General features: G+C 41.0%; 1 protein-coding gene and 1 long non-coding RNA gene across 3 annotated transcripts; both read right to left on the reverse strand.

Annotated features, from left to right (window-relative positions):
* Positions 1–317: 317 nt before the first annotated feature.
* ttc29 (tetratricopeptide repeat domain 29) lies at positions 318–22,143 on the reverse strand. Of its 2 annotated transcripts, none has more exons than XM_085450237.1 (12): positions 22,063–22,143; positions 21,526–21,617; positions 20,436–20,519; positions 19,803–19,862; positions 18,645–18,808; positions 18,290–18,466; positions 17,352–17,564; positions 16,167–16,252; positions 1,521–1,612; positions 1,112–1,235; positions 889–978; positions 318–583 (listed from the first exon to the last, which is right to left on the reverse strand). In XM_085450237.1, the coding sequence occupies exons 2-12, from the start codon at positions 21,597–21,599 to the stop codon at positions 416–418; spliced, it is 1,332 nt and encodes a 443-aa protein (XP_085306363.1). In that variant the 5' UTR covers positions 21,600–21,617; positions 22,063–22,143; the 3' UTR covers positions 318–415. The 2 variants fall into 2 exon arrangements, with proteins under 2 accessions (XP_085306363.1, XP_085306358.1); XM_085450232.1 differs by having other exon boundaries at positions 20,436–20,522.
* LOC146713771 (uncharacterized) lies at positions 2,121–4,863 on the reverse strand. Its single transcript, XR_014918535.1, has 2 exons — positions 4,756–4,863; positions 2,121–4,633 (listed from the first exon to the last, which is right to left on the reverse strand). It is a non-coding gene; the product is annotated as an uncharacterized LOC146713771 (long non-coding RNA).
* Positions 22,144–24,082: the final 1,939 nt, after the last annotated feature.

The raw sequence follows: 24,082 nt of genomic DNA on the forward strand, positions 1-24,082 counted from the left end.
TCCTTCCTTTCAAATGTTTGAATGACAGTAAAAACGAGTCTTAGGCGAGATGCGGGACACGTTGCTAAACTGTTGCAGGGCTAACACAGAAAACCATTCATACCTATAGCAAGTTTACAGGCTCAGCCCTGTAAATACTGACTCTTTGTATAAATTTGATTTGTTTATGAATAAAAGTCTTTGCATGTTATGAAATGCTCATGATTGTTCTTCACTCCATCACATCTGTATGATATCTCGATGCCACATGAAAAAAAAAAACATCTGAAGAAAGATTTAAACAGTAACTTTGTGCTGCTGCCAAAACGTTTGACCTCGACAAAGCACACAGCAGATGTTTCAGGGTTTCATCTTTATTCACGGTAACAAGTAACTCTTCTCCTTTCTCTCCCTCATATTGTCAAACGACGGCCCGTTAAAACCAGGCAGGAGAGTAGTAGTCCTCGGAATCCACACTGAGGTCCTCGCGTCCTCGTTTCACCTTCCAGGCGAGCAGCGCCTGCAGAGCGGCGGGCGAGGTTGAGGTAAGTTTGGCGCTGTATTTTCCATTCGTGGCGTGGGCGTGAGCGGAGGCCACCAACACCTGATGGAGGAAAAGCAGCAGGGTCACGGCCTTACAGTCGACATCTGGATCCACATAAACTGTCCTCAGACTCTTCAGTCAATTTAACTTCATGACTACTTCCTGAGTCACAGGTCTCAAAGTTCACAGGCTGAAGGACTCTAATGAAGGATGCACAAGTGTATCTTTTACTCTATTTTTATCTGTGTATAAAAGAGGTAACATGTCATCCTTGTTCCCGAGGTATTGCATTCACAAACTGTGTGACACGGATACCTCATCAGGCTTTTACGGCTGACTGCTAAAGACGTAAAGAAAAGACCGACCTGCGCTCTCTGCAGCCGAGCCACATCTTCTGTGGTGCAGGCCACCTTGTAGCCCTGCAGGTAGTACTCAGCAGCTTTCACATACTGACTCTACAGAGACACACAGAGATGGGGAAGCAAGCCCTAGGTGTTTACGAGGCAAAGCTAACATTTTTCAGCTGCTATAAATCAGTGTGATTGGTTATTGATTCCTGCACTGAATACTGTGGGGTGTGATTGGTACCCTGCTGAAGTAGATGTTTCCCAGACACAGATGAACGTCGATCAGTCTGTGATGCAGTCCGCTGCTACGAGACATGGCGACTAACTTCTCCAGACACGCGACCGCCTCCTCGAAGTATCCCTCGCTGTGCCACACACACACACACACACACACACACACACACACACACACACACACACACACACACACACACACACACACACACACGAACACACACACACACAAAGATGGAAAATGAACACTTGACTACAAGAAGGTTACTTGACTCACATTTGCACAGAGACCTCCAGACAATGTGCTGATAAACTTAACTTAAACTGTAGAAATTTCCTTTGTGGTTTTTTATTTTTATTTAATTCAGTTTTAGTCACCATAATACACTTTTGTGTGTGTGTGTGTGTCTGTGTACCTCTTTAGAGACTTTGCCAAAGCTATGCAGGCCTTCACCGCTCTGTCTGTGCCGTCTAGGCTGTGAAAAATCTCCATGCTGGTGTTAAAGAACTGGACACACACACACACACACACACACACACACACATTCCTGTCTTGCATAACGACTGAGGACCGGGTAAGTGTACTATCAAAGTGAGGACCACCATTTCTGCTACACTTGCAGACAAACCTTTGCCATTTTTGAACACTGGGTGGCTCTCTAACACCAAAAATCACCTCAAAATCTTAAAACACTCAAGTAAAAAAAAAATCTCATTCTACTATCAGAATGAGGACCTTGTCATTGAGTGCTATTCAGGTGATTTTCCACCAGGGGGTGCTTTTGTGTTCGTTTCTGTCTATATGTTTTTTTCTGTTTGCATTTACTCCTTGACATTTTCTATTTTAGTGCAACCAAATAATGTTAAAGTTAAACAGTCTCAACTTTATACATAAATAGAATAACTAAAAAGTTCTGATAATCTATCAAGACAACCCTACATAACAAAAGGTAGTATTACATTTCAAATACCGCTGTAGATTTTATTAATAATTACCAAGGAAATTCCCACAATGCTGCAACAAGAGCAAATTCAGTTTATTTCACAATGTAACATCCTTCCAGAGGAATAATAATTGCTATTATAACAATGAAGACAACTATTAAGTCTAATGACTTACAACTAAAATAGTGATCAATAACTTTGATCAGTTTGTTTTGACTTCTGCCAAAAAGAAAAATCAGTAAAGCTTAGGATGGCTACAACTGTACCAGTATGACCTTCCTGCTTCCTACATAATTCCCAGCCGTCTTTGCACTGCCGTCTTCTCTGCTTCACTCCATGGCCTCTTGACCTTCGCACGGGGGATCTCTACAAATAACACAAAAGACAACATGGACTGTTAACTTTACAACATGTATGTAACCGTAGTTTTTTTGTTTTTGTTTTGATTTTGAAATGGGGTTCTGCTTGTGTATATTTACAGAAAATGCCAAACCAAACTGTAGGTTCAACAATTTACTCAACATTTTGTACCCAAGATATGTAGTAAGCACTTTTAAATTAAGTATTTTGAGTTCACAGAAACATGAGATCAGTTATTGAGTAATATACCTACGGAGTGAAACAGCAGCCAATTTACTTTTATACATTTTGTTTTCAAAGGTACATGTTGCATCTAGCCTTTTAAAATAAGATGCTAACTAGTTATTAGTCCTGTTAAAATCATTCATCATAACAATATTCTTGTAAAAAAACAAAAAAACTGTCAGACTTTAATAATTTGCTATTGTTTTAAATAAGGCAAATATTTCTGATGTACTAGTAATAAAAAAAACCTGTGCTGTTGGTAGTAGTTCTAATCTAGTTAACTGACATCACATATTTTAAGTCAATTTTTTTTTTTATTATGAAATACAATTGCTAATATCCTTGACAATGTAACAAATTACCTAGATCATGATTCAGAACCAAACATAACTGATTGACATGATCTTTTCATTTTATCTGAATTTATGCGTTTTATTTGACAAACTGTCACAGTTTTGCGACTGGCGCACAGATACAATACCAAAGAGCAGAATTAAGTTTTGTCTATCATTAGTCATAAGGCCTGTACTACAAAGCACATTCAACACATCAAGGCTATCTTTCCATAATCTGGATTCACTTAACCTGAAAGTGGCGATCTGGATAAGTGGTCACAAAAAGCTTAACCTGCATGGTCGCATGAAAGGGGTGGCATTGTGAGCATCTGTTCACTAATGATTATTGAAAAGCGTACTGGAAACAGAAGCTGATTTTTCAAAAGATAAAAGTATAGTATTAGGCAAATATGAAGATATTAAAACAGACTGCAGCATAACTAAGGGAGGATTCAGGGTCACCTGGTCCAGCCTGAAATATATGCTTTAGCAAAAAGGAAAGTTTGAAGCCTAATGTAGTCTACTCGATGAGCTTTGTTGCTTGTACTTGCCGTTTCTTGCTGTCTTTTCACAAACCTCTCACTGAAAATGATGGTCCATACTGTCAATCTAGTTCACTTTACAAATTTTGATTTTAAAACACAACATCTGTGTGTGTAATTGGTGGAAACTAAAATACGCATTGTAAAAAAAAATAACATTGAGATAAAGTAGTTGTCTTTAATTGGTAAATCATAGGACCTTAAACAGGTATTTTCTATGATAATATAACAAGACATTTTCAGCCTGCATTTTTTTTTTAATTCCAGACTTGTGAAATGACCTGCAGAACCCTGCCATGTGTTTTGTAGTGCTGTTCTTGCAAAGTGTGAACTCACGCAACACAGCAGGTTAAACTAGTCACTCACCAGAATAGGTAGCCTAACAAATCATAAATGTAACAATAAAAGTGAAGCAATCATTCTTTCAGCTGAACTCTTTAGGGGTCATCACAGCGGATCATCTCCTCAACCTCCTCCTATACCAGCATCCTCCTCTGTCACACCAACCTTCTGCCTGTCCTCCTTCACATCCATGAACCTCCTCTGAGGTCTTCCTCTTCTCGTCCTGCCTGGCAGCTCCATCATCAACATCCCTTGGCAGCCTCCTCTGCACATGTCCAAACCATCTCAGCCTTGTCTCTCTTTGTCTCCAAACCTCTGACCTGAGCTGTCCCTATGATGTAGTCATTTCTAATCCTGTCCATCCTGGTCATTCCCAATGAAAATCGTCATAGCTTTCCTCACTACCATTTTGTAAACCTTTCTTTTCCCTCTTGCTGCTTTCCTTCTATAACACATCACCCCTGACACCCATCTCCACCCCCTCTGAATTCTCCTCTTCAACTTACTGTAAAGCAATACTTAAACATTTTCAATAATTTTTCTAATTACCAACAAAATAATTCTGGATCAATATTATCAAGAATTTTGTGTTTGTGTAGGCATATATTCTGCCACAGAGGACAAAACTATAAGGAAATAAAGTCATGTCTACAACCTGATTCATATACTGCAAACAGAAAATTTTAAATACATTTAAAGCTTAAAACATCTCACCCTTTGCTTTGGCCACTTTGGTTTTTCCCCTTTTCCTCAAAGCCAGTCTTGCTTCCTTGCTCTCTTCTAAAACAGAAACACACAAACAATGGTAGCTGTTATTGTACAAAGCAGATTGTACTGGAATAGAATTTGAGTAGAATACATACAACAGTGTCACTACATTTCCGACAAAAGCTTAAACTCACCATCTACATCTGAACTCTCTTCACTGGTGGGCTCCGGTCTCTTTTGAGAGGAGAAATGCTCAGAACTTCCACCTGAAAAACAGAAACATTCATGTGCCACATCTTCCTAATTCACTGTGTTAAGATAATTAAAACAATGCAGCACAACCATTCAAAGGTGCCATTTGTGTAAACATGCACTGGACAAATGTAACAGTTTTTAATTTAGAATCTGGGTCGTGGTGATAAAACCACAAATCTCTGAGATGTCCTTTTTTCATGTGTTGTGAGTCTAGTTCTTGCTGTAATAAAAGAGCTCACTATAGAGTGAGTGTACATGATCAAGTGTTATCTGTTGTATAGACTACTGAGCACTGAACTAGGCCAACAGTGTGTTTCTTTGGCTGTAACATGCCACCCAGTTCATTTTACCATTAGGAACCCAAGCTAACAGGTTAACGTCACACTCTCTCAAAGAATTATCTGAATTTTTTTTACTTCTCTTGTTTCTGAGAGGAGTGAGATCCACATACGAGGGCATTTGTTTTAAATTTCGATAGAACAGTGGCAGTATAATGTCCTTGTAGAGCAAAATTTAGTATTTTGGTCGAGACAACCCAAAATGTGATGTCCACATATGTGGACACCAGGTCCAAGGAGGTTAAAGTACACAACACTAACAATGCACCATAAAACAACAAGCAGGAGATCATGAATAGAAGACTAATCTTATTTTAAAACCAGTGCCCATTTAAATTTAAGATTATGCCAGTCAGGATTCAGTTTGAGGTCCTCTAGCAAGGAATTCTACATGTTCTCTCCTGAACAGGAAAAGCTGTTTCTCCAAACAGGGATTTAAGTGACATCAGCTTCCAGCTGGAAGCTAACAAAGCCAAAAACTAAATACGACCATAAGATCACTGAGCATGTGGGAAACCTGGTTAATAAGCATTTTTTTTAATTTGTTTCAGAAAAATACATTTATTAAAATCATCAACCAAAAATTTCTTTAAAACATACCACTGCTGTGATGCTGACTTTGTCCTATTGCTTGATTATATACCATGAGACGGTGTTTGTAAACACGTTATACATGAAATTAAATGTAAAATAAATTCTCAGTGGATCAAACTATCTGTTGCATAAATAAATTGAATATATCCAAATAAATTTGTCATTTGAAAATCTGCTCATCATTTCAACCTGCTTAATAACAAAAATTTTCACATGTGAAAAGATATGTTTTTAAAGTTATAAGACTTCACTGAGCTCGTGTATTCCTGGCTGTAAGTAAAATAAGATGTTGTGGTATGACCGTGGTATCAGACTGCAGAGGACTGCACAGGTCTGCAATGAGGACACAGGCTGCAAACAAAAGTTACGTTCAACAACTTTTTGTCTTTGTCTCCTGTTTCTGTTGTCTGTTTGGGACTGTTTCTCATATCTGGCTTACATCATTTATATTATAAAATGCTGAGTTTCAACCATGTGTTGTCCTTGTGCCATTTTCAGGTAAAGAGGCTTCAAATGATTTTCTGATCAATGCCTATTTTATTTACATTTTATGCAGAACGTGGGGCCGATGTGATGCACATGAGTATTGTTCTAGCAGCAGTTGTTCATATTATAAGCAACAAAGAATCACATTTAGAAAACAATCACGTCTGATCTAAGAATCACCTATTCCCACCTTAACTGATAATGATTCTTAATGCATATTATAGTTTGTAGTATCTGTTGTTTGGTCTGTTGTTTGACACTCCTACGTACGATTCAGTAACGATTAAAGACTACATGTTCAAATATTCGATAAGAAGGCACATACCTGTATTTGGCTTGCTGCCGTGGCTTCCTTCACCTAATACCAAAGACAAAAGTCAAAGTTACTTCTCAGTTACAGTTAAATAATCCAGTTACAGTCAATAATGACTTGGAGGTGATACAGTAAAAGTGCACCAACAGTTTTGATGCAGCCCATTACCCATTCATTTACAGTAGCTCACCTCAATAAATATACAGGTGTCTTAGCAGTGAGCGCTCATGCAGGTGAACCTGCTGTAAAAATTGTGACCTACAACTCTATCAAATTTAAAGTAAAACAAAAAAAAAAAACATGGAGCATCACAACGTTTCACCCGTTTTAGATATAGTAGTATTAGGCATTTAAAAAACAGAGTGTCATATAGGAAAGCTTATATGCCTTCTGATGGCTACACTGTTAGAGTGACATCATTTCCTTTTTTAACATACTTTTATTAATTACTCTCTGTACATAAAACAATATTAGGACAGCATGTTATTGTTTCCTCCAAGGTGAGTCTTATTATAACACTAAAACATAGCAGCCAAAGAGACAACACATAAACACACTTTCAATTGTTGGAAGGCACAATTATAACACACTATACAAAAGGCTTATATTTTGTATAAGCATGTACATTATTTGCTTTGAATAGCCAAATTAATACTACATGACAGCCTTGATGTTCCACAGAAAAACACTATCTGAAGCCCACTTCAGCAACAGAACACCAGGCCTTCTGTCCAGTTATGTTTGACGGTGAAAAACAAATGAGAGGAATAAGACAAACGAGGCTAAACGGAGCACGCTGCTCAGCTGGGTCATGCTGATGTGCGGCTACGTCAGTAAATATACTGGACGGACAGACGCTGCTCAGTCACTGAAACATCGACACCAACATAAAACTCCATGTTGGCGTAAACACGTGGGAACGTTTATATTTGATGGATAAAGGAGGACAATGATTTCAAGCATTTTGGATTGTAAACACTTTAAGACAACAAAAGTTAAAGCATTGCTACGCGCATGCGTCACACTTCAGTCGTTTCCTTTACATATTTTGAAATGCTAACTTGATAGATGTTATAGCTGGGCAACTGAGGTTGGGTTTTAACAAAAGATTAAAGCGCTCGGAATAAAAGTGCCTTTCGACTAAATCTAGGCTAAAATTGTGACTTAAAAAGAAGGGGACAAAACCCAGTCAAGCTATAAAATGCCTTAAAGAGATACCCTAAATAAAACGGTACAAACCACAGTTTGGCCGCTTGTTATCTTTAATAAAGTTTGTGAAGAATTAAAAAGCATTCCACTAAGCTGTGTTGTGGCGAATCCACTTAGCCAAAAAAATGGATCGGACATCAATTGGAGAAACGATAGTCTTTATATAAGGCTTCAAAAGGGGGAATGTACAACAAATAAACTGCTCGACATCAGAGCAACATATAATGGCTTCCCAAAACTTTCTTTGCTAGCTAAAAACCCAGAGTAACTTTTGTCTACCACAAAGGATTCTGGGAAACGCAGTTTTCTAATGAAAATACCTGTTAAATAAATTAAATCTATAATTAACAGCTCTCACTAAACATGTGACTAACACTTAAATCACTTACAAAATAATCCAAATGCTGTCATCAAACAAACTGCACTAAAGTTACAACAAGCTGTCTTGATAAAAGGCTGGAACTCACACAGGTCTGCAACCAAAACACTGCATAGGATTTTTCATTTTAGACTTTTACTCACTGAAACCGTGAAAAATCTCTAACTTCATGTTTTCTTGCAAAAATCATGTTTTTACTGTAATTAAGCGTACATTTTTCCCCTTTAAACTGAAAACCAGATCCGATAATTATTTCTTACGTTAATTTTATATTTCTAAGAGCGAGACTGAAGAGAAATACAGATAGAAATTGCCAGAAATTGAGGGGGAGGGGACGGTAGGTTTGGCATAAAATTTAGTGTTAAATATATCACGAAGGAATCGGTTTTTGTTCCTATGTTCAATTATAAGAAAAATTATGCATAGTTAATTGTAATAAAATATAGATTGAGACGAACTTTATGCATTGTTCAATTAAAAAAAAGTATATGTACTGCCGTGTCATTAAGTTAAAAAAAAATTAAACTTAATGTAAGATACCTTTTTCTTTCGTTTCTTAGAAAGACAACATTTGCACAGTTTTCATATAGCAAAAATGTGAAATCTTACCTGCAGAAAGCGTGCTTTGCAGTCTTCAGAGCTCCACTTAAACGGCTACTCCGACTGTGGACTGAATGACGTCACATGCCCTGCAAAAGTTTGAGAGCTGCAGTGCAGGTGCGCGGGGGGAGGGTCACTGATGGAGGAGCAGAGAGAGCCAAAGTTTTCTCCTCAGCTCTGACTCTCAAACCTGATTTACAGGCTACAATATGTGAAATAAAGGAATCCTGACATTTATTTTAACTACAGTTTAGTACACATTATGAAATCACAAAATAAAATTTATCTAAAGTAAGATTTAGTTTTACAGTCTAATTAAACTTTATATATATCAGTAGTGGAAAGAGCCATTACCATATTATTTATTTATTTTACACACACACTAAACAGCTATATTAGGTACACTTTCCTAGTCCTGGTTTGGACTCTCTTTTGCCTTCAGACCTACCAAAGTGCTGGAAACATTTACCTGCCCCTCCCCCACTGCAGCAGCTATGGGGGAGGTGCAGGGCATCAGTTAAGTTGGGAGCAGAGTGAGCTACAATTCTCTGCTCAGCTCTCACTCAGGCTCAGGCTTAGTGTACTGGCCAGAACACATGAAACAAAGGAACCCTGACATGTTTTACTACAATTTAGTACACATTATAAAAGCACATACCAAGATTTATCTAAAGTAAGATTTAACTTTACAGCCTAATTTTACTTTATATACATCAGTAGTGGAAAAGTACTTAGTATTTATCTAAAAGTATTATTACCATAGGGAAAAGAAATACATATATATACACACAGTGGACTCATTGCGAGCCCTTCAGGAGGCGAAATGATGCAATTTAATGCAAAATACGTATTTCATCTGCTATGATGGGAAAGCCAGATATTTCATAGATGAAACTTTGAAATATCTGGCTTTTGATGATGATCAAACATTATTTTTTCTGCATATAGGGGAGAAGCATGTTAGGAGTCGAAGAGAAGGACAGGCAGGAGCGTGGAGGTACTATGACTGGCAAAGGGAGAGAGCTGGCTGATATGACTGGAGAGAAGGAAGGTAGATTTACTGTGTGTGCAGGAGACCAGGTTGAAGGTTGGATGTCAGTTAGAAGAGAAAGAGGAATTCTGCAGTTAGTTTGATAAAGTGGTAGAGAGTGTTGATTGGAGCAGACTTCAGTAGCCATGTAGGTGAAGGAAAGAGAGATAATGAGGTGTTAGATAGGTATAGTGTTAAGCAGAGAAATGCACAAGGTCAAAATTAGGAAGATGGAAATGGCTGGGGTGAACTCATACTTCAAGAAGAAGGAGGAACAGAAGGTGACGTAGAAGAGTGGAAGAAAGTGTACACAGGTGGCTTACATCCTAAACAGAAGGGTCAGTCTGAAAGAGATAGGAGACTGCAAGGTGGTGTCAGGAGAGAATGTAGCCATGCAGCATTGGACACTAGTCTATAGGATGACTTTGGACGTCAAGAAGAGGAAGAGAATGAAGGCAGAGACAAGAACTAAATGGTGGAAGCTGAAGAAGGAAGAATGTTGTGCAGTTGTTAGTTCAGGGAGGAGTAGACATTCTCTGGGTGGAAGGGAAGTGTTACCAGATGACTGGAAAAATACAACTGAAATGGTGAGAGAAAGGCAAAGAAGGTGTTTGGTGTATCTTTTGGAGAGAGAAAAGAGGACAAGGAGACTTGGTGGTGGATTGGACACTTTCCTGTAGTTCCTCAAAGGAATAGCTAAGAGAAAGTGCGATAGTCAGGGGAGATGGATAAAAGTAGACAGGAATACTGGGAGGCCAGGCCAACTGCAAAGATAGAGGTGGCAAAGGAAAAAGCTTATACTGAGTTGTACGTGAGGCTGGGTACTAAGGAAGGAGAACAGTACTTGCATGAATTAGCTATACAGAGATTGAGCTGAAAAGGATGTGCAGCAGGTTAGAGTGATTAAGGATAAAGATGGTGAAGAGAGTGTGTTGAGAAGATGGAAGATAGAAGTATTCTCTCACTGTCTTCATTAATGAAGACATTAATAAAGACAGAAACTGAGGACAGATGGAGGAAAGTTAGTGAATCAGGAAGCGCAGGGGATAAGTAAGGAGGAAGTGAAGGCAGCTATGAAGAGAGGAAAGGCAGTTGGTCCACATGACATATCTGTGGTGGTATAGAGATGTTGAGGAGAGAGGACTTTTTTTTTTTTTTTTTGCCTGTCCCGTTTGGCTCTTTTGCCATCAGAATTATTGTCTAAAGGCAAAGAAAGATGCCCAATGGATTTACTTTACCAAATTGACCATCCCAGCCTTGCCGTAATGGTCCATTTGATTCACCTTTTATTGTTTATTTTATTTTCACTTGTTGAATACGGGACAGACTTGACTGGGGGAAAGAAGGGGAGAAAGAAAGAGAAAGAGCTGAGAAGAGGGATAGGGGAGAAGGGCAAAAAAACAAAAACCAACAGAATGGGCAGAAAAAGAAAAAAAATGCATCTATCGATCACCTGGATCACCTGTTGAGAAAGAAAAAAGAAAACAAGCAGAAGAGAACAAGAGTAATAGAATAAACAACATCACAATGATATATGGGAATATGACAGTAAATACGAAATATTAAACATTATTGTGCAGCACATAAGATCAACAGAACACAGTGTGCTTTGAGGTAGGAGCCAAAAAGGGTGTAGTTTGTGGGTGTGATCACCCGTGTGTACACCTGTGAGCATGGACGCGCTTCCATCCATCCATCTTCATCCGCTTTATCCGGAGCCAGGTCGCGGGGGCAGCAGCCTAAGCAAAGAGGCCCAGACCTCCCTCTCCCCAGCCACCTCCTCCAGCTTATCCGGGGGAACACCAAGGCGTTCCCAGGCCAGCCGAGAGATATTATCGCTCCAGCGTGTCCTGGGTCTGCCCTGGGGCCTCCTCCCGGTGGGACATGCCTGGAACACCTCACCCAGGAGGCGCCCAGGGGGCATCCTTGTCAGATGCCCGAACCACCTCAGCTGGCTCCTTTCGATGTGGAGCAGCAGCTGCTCTACTCTGAGCCCCTCCCGGATGGCCGAACTTCTCACCCTATCTCTAAGGGAGAGGCCAGCCACCCTTCGGAGGAAGCTCATTTCTGCCGCTTGTATCCGCGATCTCGTTCTTTCGGTCACTACCCACAGCTCGTGGCCATAGGTGAGGGTAGGGACGTAGATCGACCGGTAAATGGACGCGCTTGTTTTTTTAAAAGGTTCCTTCATGTAATGATCTGCTAGAGGGTGTGGGGGGGCCACAGCCCCGTCCTCCAGGGCATGAAGCAGGTATGGAGGAGATCAAAACTCCAGACATCCAGAGGCCCCCAGAACACAAGAGACCAAGGAAGACCAACAGAGGGGCAGCCGCGCCACTGTCCCAGTAAGAGCTGAGGAGAGTCCCAGATGAGGGCTCACTCAGCAGCCGCGGAGCAGAAGCCAGGGGGAGTTGCAGTGACGTGCCCGTGAGCTCCGCCGGCAGCCAGCTGTGCCTGAGTGACCGAGCCCCAGGCTGAGAGGCCGGGGGCACCCCACCTCCGAAGTGGCCCGAGCGAGCCCCAGGATCCAGGCCCCGATAAGCGGCCGCCAAGGAGTGAGCCGGTGTGTACCTGGACGCCCATCCCCTCATCCTCTCATATGCACTTCACACTCAACCAACGTGGAGACAGACATAAAGAGACGCTGTACACACGATCACACTCCCCAAGCGTACTCAACGAACCGGGTCTAGGTACCCTTGCCCCTGGAGGGGGGAACTGCACCCAGACCCAGGTGGTGTTACCCTTTTCCCTGCGGTGGGGAGAGGCAGACCGCCCCGACTCCGCAGCAGCAGGGAGGCCCCACACTCCAGATGGCCAACTCCTCCTCCTAGCCCCCCCGCTCCAGCAGGCCGCAGATAACGGGGGTGAGAGAAGACTCCAAACCTCCTTCCACCCGCTTATTGTAGTGTTGATGCATGTGTGTTCTAAGGTGCATTTAAAACCCAGGAGGGCATGGAGCTACCTGCCAGAGAGCAGCAGGTAAGCGCATAGTCCCTCCTGCTAGCCCTCAATGTCTACATGTATTTAAAATTGAGAGGTGGGCAACCACGCGAGGGGTGAGGTGTACACCCTGATGGTAATTTGGATTCCGTGTATCGTGCCCACTCCCAGAGAGGACTTTTTAACCAGATTGTTTAACACAAGTTTGGAGAGTGAGGAATGAATAAGTGTACTGATACCAGTTTTCAAGACACAGGGTGATATGCAGAGCTGTAGTAACTACAGAGCGATAAAGCTGAGACACACCAAGAAAGAGTTGTTGAAGCTAGGTTAAGAAGAGAGGTGATGATCCATGAGCAGCAGCATGGCTTCTCACTGAAAAAGAGCAGTGCAGATGTGATGTTTGCTTTGAGTGTGTTGATGCAGAAGTATAGTGAAGGTCAGAAAGAGTTGCACTGTGTCTTTGTGGATCTGGCAAAAGAATATGATGGGATGCTAAGAGAGGAACTGTGGTACTGCATGAGGTAAGTCTGGATGTGAGGGTGGTGCAGGATGTGTTCAAGGTGAGGGTGGGATTACATCAGGGATCTGGAGTCAGGAGGAGGGACAGGAAACAGAAATGAGTATACAAGAAGGACAGCTCATGCTGAATGGTATGGAGAGAAAGTTAGAGACAAGGCTGAGATGATTCAGACATATGCAGAAGAGGGATAGAGGAAATACTGGACAAAGGAGGGAGAAAACAGCATGACCTCAGAGATGACCTCAGAGGTCAACACCAGAGCCTCTGGTGTTGTGACCCCTAAAGAGAGCATTTCTCTCTCATATATATATATATATATATATATATATATATATATATATATATATATATGTGTGTGTGTGTGTGTGTAAATGAATGATGGATCAGGTGATCACATAACATGTAATGTGATCACCTGATCCACCATAGAGATCATAGAGGTCCTCTTTTGGATTGAGATCTGGTGACTGTAGAGGCCATTTGAGTACAGTGAACTGAACTGTTATGTTTAAGAGTGCAATTTGACATCATTTGAGCTTCTTGACACTGGTTATTATCCTCCTGGAAGCAGCCATAATGAGATGGGCACTTCTGATGGATGGGACATATTTAATTTTTATAAAGTATTACAGAACACATGAGTCAATATTATATTGCATTACAGATTATATATTAATGGTAGATTTTCACTAATAGAAGCTTACAGTAGAGGAACCAGGTTTTAATATAAAAGGGAACACAGCAATATATGTATCCTTTGTACGGAAGCCCATGCTTTAATATAATCTATCAAAATTCACCAGTATGATTTATAATAGTTTGAAAAATACTTGAAACAAAACTACAGTTTCTTGCACATTGTCTATATTTATGTTATGTAGACACAATTTGTAGCTCACTACTAAAGCAGGGTCAAGGTGGTTTTTCAGATTCAGTCTCCTATTTGTGGAGATATTTTGGTAAAATATGCTGGTAACACTAAATCGAAAGCAGCCCCTCAAGACGTTAAATGATTTTTTTTTTTAACTGAATGGTCTAAAAAAGTTACTTATATGCCATTTCTATAGCAGAGATAAAAGTATGGTTTAAAAAGAGACGCCTAAAATGAGAACCAGAAGGCAGAAATGATGAGCTGCATTAATAATTTCTAAACCTGTCTCACATTAACTGATCAAACCCATGTTAACTAGCACACTGTTTAGTTTAAATTGAAAATCCAGTATTAATTTTTCAGGAACTGAAGCACTGTCTCATAGCCCAGTTTAGGCCAGTCCATATTCAATATTTCTATTTCAGCATTTAATTTCAAAAACTGTATTGGTGTGCTTTCCAATTTGGGTAGACCAAGACCAGATATTAAAAGTAAGACATAATAATATGTTTAACTTACCTTGTAGGGTCTTTACCCTAAAGTATAAAGTGCCCTCAGGTGACCTTTGTTGTGCTTTGGTGCTATATAAATAAAATTGAATTGAACTTCAAGGCGATAGAGCACTATTTATTTCTCCTTCATTAGATAAACTGTCATTATCTTCATTTGTAGTGAATGGGCAAAGACAGTAGTTGGCAGTAGAGTGCAAAAAAGTTCTTGGGTGCAGTGACTGTCCAAAAGCAGTAGGGGCAGTAGAGAGCAAAAAGTACTTGGGTGCAGTGACTATCCACAACCATAAGGGGCAGAAGGGCAGTAGAGAGCAAAAAGGCTCAGGAGCAGTGATTTTTCATAACCACTAGTAGCCAGTAGAGAGCAAAAGTGTGTGTATGAAAAGAATAGCAGTGTGTATAGAAGTGTGTATTTTTTCTCGTATTTCTATCTTTCTGAGGACCTCGCTCAAACTTTGAGAGAAGCATAAAAATGGCCTCTAGAAGCCATTACAGTGAAAAACAAGTGAGGACCATATTAAATGTCCTCACTTTCCCAAAAGGTCCTCACTCGTAAGGTCTAAAACCCGCGATGGTCCTCGCAAGTATAGCAGAACAAGCACACACACACACACACACACACACACGGGGCTCCACTGAAATCTGTTAAAAACACAGTAAGTGGCTCTTTTGTGTGACTTGTTGCCTACACCACACACATGTGGATTCATCCGCAGCCTAAAATAGTCCCACCTAAACTGCCTTTTCCCTCGGGTTCTGTGTTTTTGAGTTTGATTTTCTGTTCTTGGGTTTTACTATTAACACCTCTTAATCTGTCTCCCTGGTTTCAGTCTTATTCCATTTACTTCAAAGCCGCGTGTGAGACGTCAGGAGTAACATCCCTCCTGAGTTATTGTATTCCAGCAGGAAAGCTGGAAAAGCGTGAAAAACTGGATTTGCTTTTCTAGTTAGTAAACACAGCCACTCATGCATCATTAGTAATGCAGCATAATATTTGTGTTTTTGCAGTTAAAAAACGCAGCTGCAGCTTGTTCATGGATGGAGAATGCTCGGTGTCTGCCTATGAAAATTCTGACTGGGAACTTAGAAGTTCCGACTTCCTGGAAACCACCCTTAATCTCATTAACCTCCTGTGTTCCCTTTTTTCTCTGTTACTGTTTAGTCCCTCTTCTTCTCTGTTTAATGTTTGCATTTGCTTTCTTCCTATTTTACTTTGAAAGTCCATTTTCTTCACTGTCCTTTGTGAGTTTTACTTCCTGTCTTGCTGATTCCCAGCTTGTTTGTTCTGCTCTCTCCTTTTCCTCATCAGGGTATAAATCATCCTGTCCTCCTTTTTATCGAGTCGTGTCTTCCCCTCTCTCCCCGAGCCCTCGATTTTCTTTACCTTTTGCTCCAACATTTATGACACTTTGTTCACGTCTTTGAGTAACAGCTGTTAAAACTTTACAGACCAGCTGTTCAAAGAGTAATATCTTCAGCAGAGTGGTCTGAACACAGAAGTGATGAAGTTTAGGTTTCTTTGTGGCGTTCAGAAGTCAAACACAATCTTTGGTACCTTTTTGGCTGTGCTATGGTCTCCTGCTCTCTGATAGGCCAGGCCTACTTGGAAAGCCGCCTCCCCCTTCATGTGTTTGTCTTCAGCTGAAACAGACGTAAAAATAAAAACCACGTTATAAACACTAATCACTAAACACTAAGAGTCGATCTGATGTCTGTTTAGCAGGCCTGACTTCTATTGAGGAATTTATCCATATATAGGTTTTAGTTTTCGAATTCAAAAATCTTCCTGTGATTTTCAAAGTAATATCATCAGGATTTTTGTAAAAAGATACTTTAAAAATAATAATAATAGATGTTTGTTTATCAAATGCCCAGCAATAACCCTCAACCTTGTAGTAGGTACACCCATGGTATCAACTGAAAATACTTGTCTCGCATTCACAAGATTTTCAGATCTTTCTGACCTTTGACCTTTAGGTCACTGAGTGTGGTGTTATTAACGTTTATATCGAACCACAAAGTTTTCAACATAAATTATATATTTGTTAATTTCTTTGGTGTAGCACGAATGGGAGACATCAATATCAATAAATAATCAATTATCAATAAATAAACAATAAACATAAAGCTGTAAAACTTATGAAAATGCAGTTAAAAATCCAAACTTCAAGCCTTCCTTTGTGTTTTCTAAAACTGTCCAGTGGGGCCAAAGTGGAGTCTTTTGTGGGCCAGTTTTGGCCCCCGGGCCTTATGTTTGCACCCCTGATTTAGATGGATAACAGCACTACAGGCTGGTTTAGAGGCGAATAACAAACTGGACTAAATGAACGTAACGTAAATATACTATAAAGAGTGTCTCGGCTCGATTCTTCTGATGTATCACAAATTAAATTCTTTTTGGCGACTGAGTTGAGGCTTTCGCTTGGATTATGGTTAAAAAAACCCTGTAATTTATTTTAATAAACAGAATAAATAAACAGACAAATCTCCTCCTTCTTCAGAAGAATAAACATTTCAAACTCTGTAGCTGTCAGGACCAGTTCTTAACCCCCTCTGAAAACGTGGTACTCGTTGTTTTGCTGAATATTTCTCTGCTTCTGCCTTCACTGTGATCCTCTCAGCACAAACACCTCCTCCTCGGTCTATTTTTAATCTAAATGTTACACATGTGTGTGTTTCCGTGCACAGATTACTCTGATGCGCTGCCTCTCACTGTGTTTTTAGCCCTGGTTCCACCTACACTCCGCGGCCCTGCCGTTGCCTTCGTGAAGCAGCGTCAGGGCCTTCTTGTGGTCCTCGGCGGCCAGCGGCGCCTCCGCGAGCTCTCTGTAGATCTTCCACAGATCCCGGCAGGCCCGGAGCTTCAGGGGCCGACCGTCTGAGTCCAGCCAGCCGCCGTCCTCTGCCTGTTTGCGGCATAGCTCTCCCTGCTGCCTCGCCTCCTCCAGCTCACCTGAGAGAGGTGGCATTTTTATAAGAGTGGGTGGAACATGAGTTCAACCGTCACAGGAAAATAAAGAGAAAAAACAGCAACAAAACAACTAAATCAAATAAAAATACCAAACATCTAGCTGGTTTTGAGGGAATAAGCTTGAGTTTTAGATCATCTGAGTGAAGAAATGTTTCATTTTTTGAGTGCTGATTTAGCTCACAGGGTCAATCAGGTGACCTATACGCCATAAGACTAACACAGAGGGCTGCATTCAGGTCGGTCTTCCATCTTTCTTGTCTTCTCTGCACCGCCCTGTCACAATAAATTATTAATTTGAGTTAGAGTTATTTTTAATCTCAGGCTTTATTCCACAGTGTGTTTTTTGTCTTGTCTTCTTCTCGTCGCCCCCAACCAGGAGATGGCTGAAGCTTCCTCTGCCGGAGGTTTTTTCATGTTAAAAGGGAGTTTTTTCTTCCCACTGTCTCCAAATGCTTGCTCATAGAGGGATGTCCGACAGTTGGGGTGTTGTATGTTGTAATTTATCACGAGGACCAATAACAGCACAAGCAAGCAGGCTAAGAGCAGACAGTCAGAGAGTTTCATTATTCACTGTCATCGTTAGTAATTCAGATTAGTCAGTTACTGTTTCTACTGTCTTGGAGCAACTGTGACCACACGCTTTCCTCAGGGATTAATAAAGTGCTGTGATTCTGATCATTCACTGTCACTATACTCGGTGTGTGCACCTCGATCCAGGTAGAGCTCAGTCAGGCAGGCCCGGGCCTCGGTGGCTGCTCTGGAGAACCTCCCTTTCTCTCTGTCAGTACAGCTGTGGTAGAAGTAGAAGCGGAGCCAGAGGTCCTCGGGGTCTGAGAAGAACCGACCCAAAAGGAGACGCTCCTCGCAGACGGTGGACCAGATACCTGCAACAGAAGTCACCTGGTCCTGAACCATGGACGCAGTCTTGTTCTGTGTTCTACCAACAATAACCTTACACTCATTATGTCACTGACACACAAACACACTGATCTAATCACTAAATGAAGCCTCACTGGAATCAGAAGGATTGAATCGAGGCTCTGTGTGCGTGTGTGTGTGTACCGGTCCTTTCAGCCTCCTCAGCCAAGCTCAGGTGCTGGCTAATGGTCTCCATTTTGTGTCTTTGTTCCACCAGAGGAGGAGCACGAAGCCTGAGTGATCCCGGTTCAGCCGTCGCCCTCCAGTCCTGATCAGAGCGCAGCAGAGAGACGAGCTCAGAGAACGACCTGAATGACAGAAAGACATTTTTGGGGGATCTTTTTAACTTTGTGTAAACTGGAATGACCACCTGGGAAAAGCACGTCAGAGCACCAGTCCACTGTTTGTTAGAAATGTGCTGCACTGAAGCTAAACATCAACTGTGGAAGCCTCCATCTTCCATGAATTCTTTTTTATTTATAATGTTTGTTGTACAGTCTATTTCTCATGATCCTGTCAAAGGGAAACTGGAGTTTGCTGCAGCCAGTAATTACTCCAAGTCAGATTGTCTTTGATAGCAATAACTTCAAATGCTCACCGTGCCTGCATCAGCCACAAACCGTCAAACAGAGATTCAATATAACACAGGAGGAATCACAGCAGTGAGATGAGTCTGGTATCAACATGTGGGGGAGAAACAAAACATAAAATGCATTTTGAAGGTTTCTCCAGAGTACCGGCTCTTTCCCCCTGTGTCATAGACATTAAATGAATGCACTGTTGCTGTTGAAACTGAGACGTACACCATGAGAAGGTTTTATCTTTGGTTGCAGATTTTAACAAAGCCTGAAAATCTCACACACCTGTCTCCAGCACTAACAAACTTAAGAGAGCTCAGAGCTGCTGTCAAAATAAGATGACTTAAAAAGTGCCACTCTGTGCAGTTTGGGGGTCTCTAACCCAGAAAGTGTTGATGGCATGAAGGAAAAGCTCAGCTAGATATTTAACATCACTGTACAGTGGAAAACAGCAGGCTCTGAGGCGTTTGGGTGCTGTAGGAAAATAGGAAACAAGCAGTGTTGGTTGGGTCCTGTGTGAAATAACGAAATGTGTTGCATGTCTGATGGACAATCAGTTCTTCATTATAAAAAACATGTATTTCATGTCTGTGAGTGTTTGATCACACTGACGGTAATTTTGTTTTTGTACATCAGCAAAACTGCAACGATCAGCCTGCGACTGCAGAATCTTGTTTTTGAGTCAGACATTAAACATTTATCTTGCTGACGGAGAAACAGATACCTGTGGAAGCCTTCCTGCAGCAGCCGCACACAGATGCTCTGCTTCGGACTGCTTCTGAACCTGATGTGAGAGACGGAGGAGTAAAGATTACAGATGTGAGAGAGGAGGAAGACCATGTTAGGCAGCTCAGTGTGGGCGTGTCACAGGAGAAAAATCAGTCGGCAGCCCTTCTCTTTGCAGCAGGGGGCGCTCACACCACTCAGATTTCACGGTCACGATTGCTGAGCAGTACATCTCTAACTCCTTAAACTAACTGCTGACTGGCACCTGTACACCTGAGAGCTGTGCTATGGTTTTCTTTGTGTTAGCTGTATTATTGTAGGGTCTTTACCTTACAATAAGCGCCTTGAGGCAACTGTTGTTGTGATGTGGCGTTATATAGATAAAAGTGATTTGGACTTACTCCACAAAATATCAAACCACAGTCAGAGATCACAGGGACGACGATGGTGGTTATAAACTTTCACTACTAAGCTGGGCTCTCAGCTGCAGGCTCTGAGCACGCTCGCATAAAATGATCCCTATGAGTGCCCACTACTGCAACCAGAGACATTATCAAATATGATAAAAATGGTGATTAAAGTGGTGGTGCCTGTGTTAAAATCCACCCAGTGACACTGAGGATGAACTCACAGAGCGATTTCTTTCCTGGTCAGACTCTCTGCTGGTCGAGCCGGGCCCAGTCTGGCTCTGAGGGACTCCTTCGTCTGCTTCATCCTGCTAAAACACACACACACACACACACACACACACACACACACACACACACACACACACACACACACACACACACACACACACACGGGAAGTTGAGTTCCCATCATTACTTCAGAGACTGATACCCTGCTCCTATGTCACTGCGCTCTCCAGCACATTGAGTGCTGCTCTAAACAAAGAAGCCTTAAGTGGAAATTACTTCCAAAGACCTGCAGTTAGCACCAGTGCTGCTTTCTAAGCACACTCTGTAGGTGGAGCGCTTTGGTTATGCTGAGGAAACACTGTTTGAATACTTCAGTCATCACTGAAGAAAATCAAATATTCTTTAATAGTGCCACAGTTCATCTGTTAATAGTAAGGGGAAATGAATGACACTGAAACACAATAGATGCACATGGAGTAAGTGATGACTGTAATACATCTGATAGCGGGGTAAATCGCCACATATTCTGATTACAACTTCCTGTTTCTGTCCGTAAAAAGGCAAGGGCGTATTTATGTTCCACCCTGTCTTTAAGAGAGCCACCAGCAGCTGTAAGAGCTGCACCGAACACTGAAAGTGAGGTTAAAGTTTACTCTGAGGGTTACTTCTGTCCTCACGCTAATGCCATGCTGTCAAAGCTGTAAAGCATATCAGCAGGTTATGGCATGACACAGAAAACACATCAGTAATACAACAACCTGTCAGTTATGTGGTGCTTGTTTTCATTACCTGAGCACTATGAAATATCTTTGATAAAGAAAGCAGTGAATACTTTGCCCTAGTATTTAGCGAATACACAGATAAGCACAAGTGATGTTTGCTTTGATTTTGATGAAGAAGTAAAGACAAGGTCACGAGAAGGTCTGTGTGGGTGTTCCAGGAAAGAAAAAGGAGGAAAAGAGGAAGATTTGTGGATGTAATAACAGAGGACATGCAGAGAGATGATGTGACAGGAGGTGATAGGGATAGGGTGAGATATCCTCCTTGCTCTCTGCCCTTTCCTGCCCTGCAGGCGGTCCTTACCTGTAGTAAGTGCTGCTCCTCTGTTTGCTTTTGTTGGCATTAATTTCAGGGAGAAACCCAACAGCTGTGTTCATCTTCACCTGCAGGTCAACCTGGTGGAGAGAGAGAGGACCCCACCCCACAGAAAACTTTATGCATGAACTGCAATCAGTTTAACACTGATGCCTCTTCTAAAATCACAGGGTTTTTATCTTGATTTGAACACTTTTGCTGCATCTAACAGGGTCACCAAAGAGCGCAGGTCGTTTAAATACAATTACAATAATTTAAGTGAGAATAAGTTAGGCAGACTATTCTGGAGTTTAATTGTGATATTTACAGCTGCACTTTTTAGAAACACACGCAGAGCTCCTGAATTACCGAAAGAAAGACACAACCAGCTGCGGGTGAGGTGCACCCGAAAAGCTCCGGAATGAAGCTAGAACGTGAAGCTAATGTCATTAAACCGGAATAACAAAAACAAAATAAAATAACAGTAACCCTGCTAAGATTTTAAATGTAACACACGGAGAAAGAAGCGCAGAAACACGAACTCACCGCCAGTTTTATTAGAGAAAAACTTTCCACGCTGCCAGCACACTCAACTTCGTCACTATGACAACACCGAACCAAGTCGACCAGAGCAACGAGCTGAACTGCTTCCGGTCAGGTGCTCCCATTAAAAACAATCATTTTTTGTGTGTATATTAATTTTATTTATTCCATGGGTTTGTTATTATTGTCTTCGTGGTGACTTCATGTGTATCTTGTATAAACTGTTTAACAAAAACTTCATAAAGTCCTGTTTTTTTCTTTTCTTTCTCTTCTAACAGGTAAGTTTCTTTTCTTCTTTTGCATTAATCCCAGAATGAAGAGGAATAAAGTCTGACAGTATTTTCCCTGTAAATTTACAGCTTTATCTCAGAGAGTGCTTAATTTTTAAGAAGCTTCACTGACTTTAAAAAACAATTCTGATCAAAATCTTTCCAAATATTTAATATATTATAATAAGCCAATTTTATTTATAAAGCACTTTTAAAAAACGATAGCGGCTCCGGCAGATCCCAGGAACGACATTCAAGATCTCTGTCCAGAGCGCAGTCCTAGGAACAACTAACAACAACTTTTTAAAAAAAATATTAGTTATATATCAGTTATTAGCAGTTTTATCAGTAATTTGTAAGACCTGCATATGACAGAGGTTCATGAAGAGCTTGTAAATAGTAACATTACACACCAGAGGATGCTGCAGAGAGGGGTTCATTCATTTCATTAAATTTATTTTTCATTAATTTGTTCTTCAAAAATCAGTTTAGTTATTGCACGTGAGCACAAATGGTTGCAGAAATCTTGCAGACAGAGTTTTAAACCACAGCCAGTCACAAAAATGTCCGGATAAAACAACAAAAGCCAAGAATGATTTTGACTGTGGGGGCTGACAGAGCAAAAAGACGCAGTAAAACTGCAGCAGTGGAGTCAGCGGGGGTTGAGTAAAGCTTTTAAAGGAGCCTTTTCAAAAAGATACACAAATTTTTCTTATTAACACTGCATTAAATCCTCTCCTCCTCACGATTCATCTGCTTCTTTCCCTGTTTGCACTCTGCACACATCAGATGTTCGGGTTCCCGCAGTGAGACTTTTCCATTCAGCCTCACCACAGCTGGATGGAAATAGTGTGCCACTGCGGGTTCTTTGCGGTTCTTCAGAGCTTTATAATAAAGTTTCACGAAATCATCAGCAGCTGAGGGGACGTAGAGGCTGTTTCCTGTCTGTCTCAGTGGGCTTGATTCGCTTGTTTAAATGAACTTGTTTGTTCTCGTCGCTCTAATTAGCTGCGAGTGTAATTTATCTTTTTATCAGCGGCACTTCAAGACGAAAGTGAGAACGAAACCTGCGCTCACTGAAGATAAAGTGCAGCACTCGGTCCTGGTGGTCCTGTACATGCTTCTGCTTCAAAGGAAAAGCATTTGTTGTTCACAGACACAGCACATCTTTTTCATCTCTGCAGTTAAGCCGCGCCATAAAACTGATTACATTTATAAAATTAGTCTTGGCATGTGGCCTGTCAAGCTCCTTGCTCCTCATGGGTGCAGTTTACTGTGATAAGAGCAGCACATTACCTCGCAGGTTATCTCCGACAGAGGGGTCACTGATTTCACACAGTGATGCACAAATCCACGCTACTCATTGCTGCCTGACTATGCTGGCTTTTTGAGTACTTCTTCTAAAAGGGCACGCTCGTAAAAAACAACAGTATAAAAATATTAAAAGTACACAATCTGGGGACAGGGGCACCTCCAGACTTTTTTCAAAGGGTTGCTCTAAAAATATTGGAGTGGCACACCAAAAACAGCATTTGCCCTTTTATTATGTTGTTGTTAAATATAGGTTACTTGAAGAATATAGCAAGAAAGAGAGAACGAACATGCCTTAGTAATTTCCTGCTATTAAAGTTGATATGAAAATATGGACCCATGAAAACCACATACGATTTCGTGATCAATATTAATCTGATTCATTAGATGAAGTTATAGATTGATTGAACATCCCAGCCATTAGTTTAATTGGTAAAATTATT

The sequence above is a fragment of the Copadichromis virginalis genome, linkage group LG3, assembly GCF_057382275.1.
Source record: "Copadichromis virginalis isolate Kocher_CV1m ecotype Utaka linkage group LG3, C_Virginalis_male_GT1.1, whole genome shotgun sequence".
Taxonomy (NCBI): domain Eukaryota; kingdom Metazoa; phylum Chordata; class Actinopteri; order Cichliformes; family Cichlidae; genus Copadichromis; species Copadichromis virginalis.